The sequence below is a fragment of the Gorilla gorilla genome, chromosome 15, assembly GCF_029281585.2.
Source record: "Gorilla gorilla gorilla isolate KB3781 chromosome 15, NHGRI_mGorGor1-v2.1_pri, whole genome shotgun sequence".
Lineage (NCBI taxonomy): Eukaryota > Metazoa > Chordata > Mammalia > Primates > Hominidae > Gorilla > Gorilla gorilla.
In genome coordinates, this window is record NC_073239.2 from 21,640,364 (window position 1) to 21,652,446 (window position 12,083).

General features: G+C 38.3%; 1 protein-coding gene across 3 annotated transcripts in view; it reads right to left on the minus strand.

The window, feature by feature from the left end:
• Positions 1-12,083, minus strand: part of LOC101127474 (signal recognition particle subunit SRP54) — a 98,501-nt gene that overhangs the window by 59,844 nt on the left and 26,574 nt on the right. For all 3 annotated transcript variants that reach the window (XM_055361303.2, XM_019009939.3, XM_019009940.3), the window contains exons 8-13: positions 9,854-10,004; positions 8,018-8,166; positions 7,610-7,710; positions 6,687-6,773; positions 2,760-2,833; positions 2,451-2,559 (exon numbers count right to left, since the gene is read on the minus strand). In XM_055361303.2, coding sequence (XP_055217278.1) covers positions 2,451-2,559; positions 2,760-2,833; positions 6,687-6,773; positions 7,610-7,710; positions 8,018-8,166; positions 9,854-10,004 — 671 coding nt within the window. The remainder of the gene's footprint in view (positions 1-2,450; positions 2,560-2,759; positions 2,834-6,686; positions 6,774-7,609; positions 7,711-8,017; positions 8,167-9,853; positions 10,005-12,083) is intronic.

Here is a 12,083-nt window from a genome sequence, read left to right on the forward strand (position 1 = left end):
AGTAGCTGGGACTATAGGCACACGCCACCACAGCCAGCTAATTTTTTTTGTACTTTTAGTAAAGACAGGGTTTCACCATATTGCCCAGGCTGGTCTCGAACTCCTGACCTCAAGTGATCCACCGACCTCAGCCTCCCAAAATGCTGGGATTACAGGTGAGAGCCACCGCACCTGGCCAGCTTTCAAATGCATAAGAGCTACCATGTCTCCTGTGAATTTTCGCTGGATAACAAATATCCAACTCTGACTCTTCTAACATGGTTTAGAACCCCATTTATCATCCTGATTTCCTACATCTTTTAATTTGTCTATACATACCCTCTAAGTATATTGTCCAGAAGTGAACTGAAATCCAGGTGAAGTCTAATTATCAATGCAATACTAACAAAGATACAATATCTCAAAATAAAGTCACGATCAAAACCTCCAAATCCATTTCATAAATGCAGCTTTTAAGCCACATCTTCCTTATAAAAGATTTATGAAACATATATATTATATTCCTTCCAACAGCTCAAATCAAATGAAAGAAGATAAACTAATAGCAGCACATCGTGGCAAGCAATATGACAGAGTTAAGCAAATAGAGGAAGGGGCCTTAATTCAAAGAAGGAAGGAAGTCAGGAAAGGTTCTGTACTGGGCAAATTACTCAACTTCCCTGTATCCCAGTTTCCTAATTTGAAAAAGGCAGATAATAACTGAATATGCCATAGGAGTTGTTATGATGATAAAATGAATTAATATATTTAAAGTGCTCAGGACAGTGCCTGGCACAGAATGGATACTTTAGATATGCTGCAATTATGAATTCTACATGCAAACATTTTTGCAGTGTTAAAGACAGTGAGGAAAAAGACAACCTTAAAAGAAAAAGACAGTCTTATTTGGGCTACTATGAAAACCTGGAGCTCAGGAAAAAGAGACTACAAAAAAAAAAACAATAAATCAGATAGTAGATAAAGCACAGATATGAAAAATTGTTCAAATTGTTAGAATATTACATAAACTTAGTTGATAAAGCAGCAGCAGCAGGGTTTGACAGAACTGACTCCAATTTTGGAAGACGTTCTACTGTGGGTAAAATGCTATCGAACAGCATCGAATACTACAGAGAAATCTTTTGTGAAAAGAAGAGTCAATGAATGGGGCAAATTTCATTCTTGTGTTTTAAGAAATTGTCACAGCCACCTTGACCTTTGGCAACCATCACTGTAATCAGTTAGCAGTCATCAACATCAAGCTAAGACCCTCCACCAGCAAAAAGATTATAATGCACTGAAGGCTTAGATGATCATTAGCATTTTTAGCAATAAACTATATTTTTTTATTTTTTCTTTTGAGACAGAGTCTCACTCTGTCGCCCAGGCTGGAGTGCAATGACACAATCTCGGCTCACTGCAACCTCCGCCTCCCAGGTTCAAGCGATTCTCCTGCCTCAGCCTCCCAAGTAGCTGGGATTACAGGTGCGTGCCACCACGCCCGGCTAATTTTTTTTGTATTTTTAGTAGAAACGGGGTTTTACCATGTTAGCCAGGCTGGTGTCAAACTCCTGACCTCAGGTGATCCGCCCGCCTCAGCCTCCCAAAGTGCTGGGATTACAGGCGTCGTGAGCCACTGCGCCCGGCCAACAATCAACTATGTTTAAATTAAGGTATATACATTGTTTTTTAGATATAATGCTCTCGCACACTTAATAGACTACAGTACATGTATTTGTAAACATAACTTTTATATACACTGGAAAACCAAAACAATCTGTATGACTCACTTTATTGCATGATATTTCCTTTACTGCAGTGGTCTAGAACCAAACCCACAGTATCTCTGAGGCATGCCTTTATAGGGTGAGGGGAACAGAGCAGTATACTGAGAAAACTGAATTCTTATGTTTCAGACAGAAAGAATTTCCTAAGCATTGCTTAAGCTATCCATTTCTTAGTTTCCCAATGTATGTTAGCAATATTAAAGCTCCGTGAAGAGACTTTCAGTAAATAATTTTTTTTCATAGAGGCAGGGTCTTGCTACGTTTGGCCAGGTTGGTCTTAAACTCCTGGCCTCAAGTAATCTTCCCACCTTGGCCTGCCAAAGTGCTAGGATTACAGGTGTGAGCCACCTCACCCAGCCAAATTTAACTCTTTAAAAACTAGCATTCCACCACATTTGACTCAGAGTTCTCCTTTTAAGTTAACTCTATGAACATCATGAAGAACTAGTGTTCTTTCCTTGTAACTCATTTGGAGAAGTATTATACTAGACATTTCTCTCAACGATGAAGGCAATCCAATAATCATAACCCTTTGAGTAAGAGCTTTCAAGCTATTACAAATCTACCTAAAAATAATCTTTCAGGCTAAATTTCTCCTCATCTTGTCCACAAGAATACAGTGAAACTCTCGTCTTACTGATACTCAGAACATTGTCGACTGAGGAAAATAATCTGCCATCTTACCTTGATCATTCATACTATCCATTATTGTCATTAATTTCTTTAGCCTTGCCATTGACTCCTGTTCATTTCCTTTGCTCATGAAATCTGTCCCAAAACCAGGGATCATCCCCTAAAACAGATTTAAACATAAAGTCAATAGTAGCTTAAGATTAATGGTTCAAAATGTCCACATTTAACTATTAGGTTTAATATTGACACTAAGTCTTAGATATATTTTTACCCGAATGTAAAAATAATTAAAGCAAGTGTATCTATTTTAGAAAATTTAATGAAAACAAAAGAAGGTATAAAGTTTTAAGGATAACTAACCAAGATCTGACTGAAGGGGCCCATTTTCATGATATTTTGAAATTGCTCATACATGTCTCGCAACGTAAACTGACCTGAAATACAATGTAAATAATTCGGATATATTAAAGTATGTACATTACCATTCAACAAAACTAATTTATTCCTTAATCATGAATTCATCTTGAAGCATATTTATAAAATATACAATAATAAATATTCACCAAGCAGTTACCATGTGCAAGATGACAGGATGAATGCTGGGGAGAATACATAGACAAAGACAGGTCCTATCATAGAGAAGCTTACATTCTATCTGAGAAGACACATATAAAAACACACAAGAAACCTGAAAACAAGGCACATAAACTACACCTGCTAGGATGAGTAAAATTTTAAAGGTTGACAATATCAAAAGTTAAAGCGGATGTGGGCCACAAAGAACTCCCATATATTGGTGAGAATATAGAATAGCAAGACACTTTAGAAGATTGTTTGGAGTTTCTTAAATAGCTTAGGTATCTATGAACAGGAAAATGGATACACTGTGGAAAAAATATTATTCAGCAATAAAAAGAACAAACTATAGATAAGTACAACTACATGAATTAATATCAAAATATGCTTAGTCAAAGAAAACAGATTGGAAGAAAAAGGATATACTCAGAATTTCTTTATTTTTTTAAGAGGGTTGTGCTCTATCACTGAGACTGGATTGAAGTGGTACAGTCATAACACACTGGTAGCCTCAAACTCTTGAGCTCAAGTGACCCCCTGCCTCAGTCTCCAGAGTAGTTAGGACTATGGATGCATGCCACTGGATTTTTCTAAGAGATATGGGTCTCACTACATTGCCCAGGCTGGTCTCAAACTCCTGACCTCAAATGATCCTCCCACCTTGGCCTCCTAAAGCACTAGGATTACAGTGTGAGCCACCATGCACAGCCCAGGACTTCTATAATATGAAGTATTACTGGGAAAGGGCACAAGCAAACCTTTTAGAGTAATGGAAATGTTCTGTTTCTTGATTGGGTGTGGGTTACTGTGCATTTGTCAAAAAAAGAAAGGTATCCTTAGGATTTGAGCATTTCATTGTATGTATACTAACCTAAGGTTTAAAAACGGGGATGGAACAAGCCAAAAGAGAAAGTATTTTCTATTTATGTCCTAAAGATAAAAAGAGAAAAGGTATTTGGTTCAGGCATTCTGAATGTGAAGTGGCAGTACAGTATCTTAAAAGAAATGTTATAGCAGGCAACTAGAAACGCAGAATTAAACAGTGGAAGAGAGGATTAAGGCTGAAATACATATTTAGCCATTTATACAGAAGTGATAATTAAAGCTAGGATAATATAAGAAATCTACAGACATGGAACTTAGAGTCTGAAAACAGAAAAGGCAGAAAACACTTAAATATTAGGAACCAAGGAAAACAAGAAAGGTCACTACATGTGGAAATTAGGAGACCCTTGGAGATCTCAGAATGAGTAGAATATTAGAAATAGAAACAAAAATGTAGAGACTTAAGGAGAGTCAGGAGTCAGAAAGGAAACAGAGTAGGAATATACACCCAGCTTCATAGTGGTAGCAGAAACAGTGGTAGGATTATCCAAGATAGAAAAAGGAAGGAGCGGCCAGGCAAGGTGGCTCACGCCTGTAATCCCAGCACTTTGGGAGGCCGAGGCAGGCAGATCACCTGAGGCCAGGAGTTCGAGATCAGCCTGGCCACCACGGTGAAACCCCATTTCTACTAAAAATACAAAAATTAGCCGGGTGTGGCAGTGCATGCCTGTAGTCCCAGCTAATGGGGAGGCTGAGGTAGGAGAACTGCTTCAAACTGGGAGGCAGAGGTTGCACTGAGCTGAGATTGTGCCAATGCACTCCAGCCTGGGCGACAAGAGTGAAACTCTGTCTCAAAAAAAGAAAAAAAAAAAGAAAAGAAAAAAAGAGGCAAAGAAACAGGCAACAAAGGATAAATTCATTCATTCAATAGTTGCTGAAGGCCTACTATGTGCCAGACACTGTGCTAGGTACTGTGAACATAAAAAATGAATAACACAGCTATGACCTCTACCTTCACCTTCAAGCAGGAAAAACAGACATCAAATAATTATGCTGAATAATATAAAAATTAATTGTAGGAAGTGATAGAAACATCTGTCAGAAGGTTCCAACTCAGTCTAGGGTTCAGGTGAAATGTCCCTGAAGAAGGACATTTAAGGAGAAATCTGAAGTGTAAGTAGCAGTCAGCCATCTTGGCCAGAGGAGATGATGGCAGAGGTAAGAAGAAAGATAGAGGGACTGGCAAAGGCAACAGCCCAGATGTGAGAGACAGGAATGTACATTTGAGAAACTAAAAGAAGTCCAGCATAGCTGGCACACAGAATACTAAGAACAACAATGCTAAAACACAACATGGAAGATGTGAGCTAGACAGTAAAATCAGTTAAAAACTTTAAAAGGGCAATAGAAAGCCACTAAAGAATTTTAAGAAAAGCAGTAATGGGATCAGATTTGCAGTTTTGAAAGATTATTCTGGGCTGTAGTATGAAAAAATACATCAAAGGGGAAGAGTACAGGAAGATGGAAGATCTGTTGAAAGACTTACAATAAGAAGATCTAGGAAAGAGATGAACTAGCATAGCTGTAGGGCGGCTACAGAGAAGGGGATGGAATGGAGATATTTAGGAGGTGGAAACACTTGGACTAGTTAACTGATGGAGAAAGGAGTGGGCAGAGTGAGGAAGAAATAATAATGACACCCAAGTTTCTGACTCTGGCAACAATATAAATGATATTAATATTCATTGATAAGACAACGAGGTGAGAGGTTGGGATGGGAATAAGGATATGCTGAATTTGAGATGTCTATGAAACATCCAAGAATGGTCTAGTAAACACAGATACATGAGTCTGAAGCTCCTGAGAAAGATAACTTCGAATGATCCCTGAGAAACACCAGCATTTAAGAGAAAAGTAAAGGCACAATTATCTGGTAAGATGAGTGAGAAGAAGCAAAGAGGCAGAATAGTTGCTATGGTAATTAAAGATTATTTTTAGAACAACTGGAATGGTCGAGAATAATATACATTGAGTGTTTATGATGTGCCAGACATTGTACATGCATCAGCGAATGCAATCTTCACAACCATATGAAGTAGGTAGTATTATGTACGTTTTATAGATGACAAAATTGAGGCTAAGTAATTTAAAAAGTTATAAAGCTAAAAAATAGATCAGAGATACAAAAACAGGTATGTTATATTTAAGAACCTGAGCTCCTAATCAGAATAATATCCTTCTCTACAGGAGTGGTCTTTCATGTGGGGTAAAGAAAATGTGGTATATTTAATTTCATCCTTGTGTTCTAACTTACTTTTAACCTGTTTAACTTCAAGGAACCGGCCAAGCACAGTGGTTCACACCTGTAATCTCAGCACTTTGGGAGGCTGAGGTGGGTGGATCACCTGAGGTCAGCAGTTCAAGACCAGCCTGGCCAACATGGCAAAACCCCATCTCTACTAAAAATGCAAAAATTAGCCGGGCCTGGTGGTACGTGCCTGTAATCCCAGCTACTCAGGAGGCTGAGGCAGGAGAATCACTTGAACCCAGGAGACGGAGTTTGCGATGAGCCAAGATTGCACCACTGCACTCCAGCCTGGGTAACAGAGTGAGACTCCGTCTTAAAAAACAGAAAAACTTCAAGGAACCTAGTGAAAGCCTTATTTTAATCTTAATTTTATTACAATAAAGAAAATAAAAACACTGAATTCTGTAACTGCTCAGGTACCTGAGATTTTAAATGATTTGCATATAAATCATCTAAAATAATAAGCAGTGGAAGATCTGACTCTAACAGATATTACATTTCAAATAACTTAATAGTAACTTTATAAAAAAATCAATGGAAGAAATCTGAGATGAAGTGCTTTTTTGTCACTCATATACCATGTTTCAACTTCTCTATAAGTGCTTCATTGTCATCCAACTTCAACTCGTTGACTTTATCTATCAGTCCTTCAATGTCGCCCATACCTACAAGATACAAAAAAGAAAAATTAACAACTAATACTATACCCTGCTTCACATTATACAAAACACATTCACATACATAATAACCTTGTGAGGTTATAATAGGTTAGGTATTCTTACTACACTACACAAATGAGAAAACCAAGCTAAGAAAGTTAAGTGGCATGGCCAGGAGCGGTGGCTCATGCCTGTAATCCCAGCACTTTGGGAGGCCAAGGTGGGTGGATCACCTGAGGTCAGGAGTTTGAGACTAGCCTGGACAACATGGTGAAACCCCGTCTCTACTAAAAATAAAAAAAAATTAGCTGGACCTGGTGGTGCATGCCTGTAATCCCAGCTACCTGGGAGGCTAAGGCAGGAAAATCGCTTGAACCTGGGAGGCTGAAGTTGCAGTGAACTGAGATCCCACCATTGCACTCCAGCCTGGGTGACAAGAGCGAAACTCCGTCTCAAAAAAAAAAAAAAAAAAAGTTAAGTGGCAACAAACAAGTGGCAAAGCAAGGACTGCAGCCCAGGGTTTAACTCCAAATTCCATGCTAACTATACCACCTTGAGACATTGCCAAAGTATTACTGCCCTTACATCCACTATTATTAAAACCACTTGTTTTTGTACTGTGCTCTAAAACTTTTCCAAAGAACTTTCTACTAGATACCTCATTTTACCACTTTCACCACAGAGAGCAGATAACCATTATCTCTATTTTACAGGTAAGGAAACTAAGTCACAGAAAGAAATGATGTGCTTAAATTAGTGAGGACAGAATTAAAATCCTATTTTGTCCTAAAGATACATCATATTTCTTGGAGATTTTTCTATATCCCCACCACTGTACATACCAAGAAGTTTGCTAATAAAAGGCTGTGTTTTGAAAGGTTCAAAGTCATCTATATGTTCCCCTGTACCAATGAAAATAATCGGACTTTTTGTGGCAGCGACTCTGGAAAAAAAAAGAAAATATAAAATAACCTCAAAAGAACCCCACAAATTTCCAGCAGATCTGAAATTCGAAGTGAATCCGCCTCCAAAGCTAATTAGACAAAGGTACAAAACTCAAGTTTCATTTCACAAGTTATAATAGACCTATATCAGACAGGCTCCAAAATTGTTTCTATTTAAACTTCCTTTATAAACCATATTAGGCTCACTATTGAAACATATTTTAAATGATCAATATGAAAGCTATAAACACATATCCTTCCCCATATAATCCCAAGACAGAGGACAACAGTATCAATGATACTTACGCACTGAGTGCACCACCTCCTTTTGCATGGCCATCAAGTTTTGTCACTATTACTGAGGCTACGTCTACTTTATCTTTAAAAGCCTTAGCCTGGGCTTCACAAGCCTGCCCAATGGAGGCATCCATCACATAAACAATGTTATCAGGTTGCTAGAAAGTTTAAATAGAAAAGATACTTTAGAAAAGATTTGTATTGATCCTAAGCAAATGTCATCATTAGAAGCTATAAAACAATATTTAGAGCCAGGCGCAGGGGCTCATGCCTGTAATCCCAGCACTTTGGGAGGCCGAGCCGGGTGGATCACCTGAGATAGTTCAAGACCAGCCTGGCCAACATGGTGAAAACCCCGTCTCTACTAAAAATACAAAAATTAGCATACAAAAATTAGCCAGGCATGGTGGCGAGTGCCTGTAATCCCAGCTACTTGAGAGGCTCAGGCAGGAGAATCACTTGAACCCAGGAGGCAGAGGTTGCAGTCAGTTGAGATCGTGCCACTGCACTCCAGCCTGGGCGACAACAGTGAAACTCCATCTCAAAAAAAAAAAAAAAAACAACCTACAATATTTACACTATAAATAATTATTCAATCCATAAATATTTGTTGAAGTACTATGTATTATCAGGTACCATCTAGGTCATGAGAACAAAAAGGTAAATGAGAAAATATTTGTCCTAAGAAACTTGCATTCTAGTCAGAGGACATATATAATAAATAGATAAACATTTCAGATGTATAACAACGAAAATGGGATACAGAGTATCAGTTTTGAAGTATGGGAGGCATTTTCTAGTAGGGTAGTCAGGGAAGGCCTCTCTGGACCTAATGTTTGAGCTGAGGCCTGAATAAAGAGGAAAAGGTTATATGCAAAGATTTGAAAGAATGGCAATCTAGGCAAAAAAAGTACAAAGGCAAATCAAAGTACAAGAGTGTATACTGAAAACGGATAAAATATACTTGAGGCTACTTCCCTTAGATCTGCTCAACTTGGTCAAAATAACAACATAACTGAAAAGAAACTTATTAGCATTAACCACAAACCAAAGAATTACTGCTAACACTCCAATGTCAAGACGTGGGTTCCTAATAATATATGCTGCAGATATCTATAAACTGCTTCTCCTCCCCCAAATTGTTTCCATCACACTTTTAAAGAGACACAAAATGATAATTAATATTTTTTAAAGTATTTAAAAATCTAAGTATTTCCAACTGAATTTTTAAAAAGGAAATTCAACAGAAACTAAAGGCTAATTACTAATTTTTTTTTTTTTTTTGAGATGGAGTTTTGCTCTTGTTGCCCAGGCTGGAGTGCAATGGCATGATCTTGGCTCACTGCAACCTCTGCCTCCTGGGTTCAAGCTATTCTCCTGCCTTGGCTCCCAGGTAGCTGGGATTACAGGCACCCACCACCATGCCCAGATAATTTTTGTATTTTTAGTAGAGACGGAGTTTCACCATGTTGGCCAGGCTGATCTTGAACTCCTGACCTTGTGATCCATCCGCCCTGGCCTCCCAAAGTGCTGGGATTATAGATGTGAGCCACCATACCCGGCCTAATTACTAATTTTTAAATGTTTTCTTATGCATACTAACAGGATGACTAAGTGAGAAAGGAAATTATTTTTTCATACTTATGAAAATTTTATATTTAATGGAGAGCAAAAATAATGAAATTAAGTCCCTACCACATAGATATAGGTGCCCAAAACAAAAATAAATTACTTGGGATCTGCCTCACAGGTAAAGAATAATTTATATTGGTCATATACTCAACCTGGTTTTATAAATAAATTAACCAAAGTCCTAATAATAGTGTTACATTGAAAGCTACTTACTATAGCATTAGCAACTTGAAGCATTTCTTCAAACAAAGAGTCTTCTTGTTTGTGGCGGCCACTTGTATCAACAATAATAATTTCAAAATTTTCATTTTTAAATTTCTCTACTCCTTCAGAAGCAATGATGACAGGATCCATTTCTGTATAGCTATATAACATGGACAAATGATTTAACAAAACGACAAAACTTCCAAATACTACTAATTCGGAAAGTTAATTTACCTATAATCTATTTTGAAAAAGCCAAAATGACCCCAATTTCAATTTAGAAGAAGAAAATCTATAAAGTATTAAATACAGAATCTACTTCTAAAAAAGCATGAAGCATTATCCAATTTTCCAATTCCAAAACCCAGTATGATTCTACTGCATGTCTTTTTTGAATGAATTGTGTCTCCTTCAAATTTATTTTTTATATCTTCTTTAATAATTGAACTCATGCTCACAGTGTTTCACACATTTTTCCATTTAACATCCATTTGGAAGCATTTTATAAAACCAGTAGATATTCTTGTAACAAGCCTGGGCAATATAGTGAGATTCCATCTCTACAAAAAAAAAAACTAGCTGGCATAGTGGAATATGCCTACAGTCCCAGCCACTTGGGAGACTGAGGCAGGAGGACCACTTGAGTCCATGAGTTCGACACTGCAGTGAGCTTATGATCATGCAACTGCACTCCAACGTGGGCAACAAAGCAAGACCATGGCATGTCTCTTTAAAAATTAACACGGGGGAAAAAGGAAAAAATATTTCTGTAACACATAACCTTGAGGTTATACAGCATTCTATCAGATGGCTGTATCATTTATTAAATAACGCCCTACTATTAGACATTTGACGTTTTTCCAATTTTTTTTTTAATTTTTATGTATGTATTTATTTATTTTTGAGACAAAGTTTCACTCTGTTGCCCAGGCTGGAGTGCAGTGGTGCGATCTCGGCTCACTGCCACTTCTGCCTCCTGGGTTCAAGGGATTCTCATGTCTCAGACTCCCAAGTAGCTAGGATTACAGGCACCTGCCACCAGGCCTGGCTAATTTTTGTATTTTCAGTAAAGACGGGGTTTCACCATGTTGGTCAGGATGGTCTCAAACTTCTGACCTCATGATATGCCCGCCTTGGCCTCCCAAAATGCTGAGATCACATGCATGAGCCATCATGCCTGGCCTCCAATTTCTTTTTTAAATTTATTTATTTATTTATTTATTTATTTATTTTGAGGAACAGTTTTGCTCTTGTTGCCCAGGGTGGAGTGCAATGATGCCATCTCAGCTCACCACAACCTCTGCCTCCCGGGTTCAAGCAATTCTCTTGCCTCAGCCTCCTGAGTAGCTGGGATTACAGGCACACGCCACCACGTCCAGTTATTTTGTATTTTTAGTAGAAACGGGCTTTCTCCATGTTGGTCAGGCTGGTCTTGAACTCCCGACCTCAGGTGATCCACCCGCCTAAGCCTCCCAAAATACGGGGATTACAGGTGTGAGCCACTGTGCCCGGCCTAAAAAAATTTTTTTTTTTTTTTAAACGGTGTCTAGCTCTGTCACCCAGGCTGAAGGGTAGTGGCGCGATCTCGGCTCAATGCAACCTTCGCCTCCCAGATTCAAGCGATTCTTCTGCCTCAGCCTCCCAAGTAGCTAGGATTACAGGCACCCACTAACACGCCCAGCTAATTTCTGTATTTTTAGTAGAGACAGGGTTTCACTGTGTTGGCCAGGCTGGTCTCGAACTCCTGACCTCATAATCCGCCCGCCTCAGCCTCCCAACGTGCTGCGCCCAGCCTGAAAATTTTTTAAATTTATTTTTTATAGAGATGAGGTCTTGCTATATTGCTCAGGCTGGTGTCCAACTTCTGGGCTCAAGCGATCCTCCCACCTCAGCCTCCCAAAGTGCTGGGATTACAGATATGAGCCACTGTGCATGGCAGTGTTTCCAATTTCCTGATATTAAAAATACAGCCAATATAATTGGTACATAAATGTTTCTTCTTTGACACTATGTTATGACACACTCTTATAAGCTGAATTTGGAACAAATGGTATGACCATTTAAGGCTTTTTGCTTTTATGAGGCAAATCTCTTCCATAAAAGTTTAATCTCATCCCTATTTCACTACATTTTCACAATCCCCAATACAATCTTTGTCAACTTGAAAATCAAGAAATGAGATATTTTAATTTGCACTCTTCTGATTAGTGGCAACTTTTTATATGCAGATCACTATTAT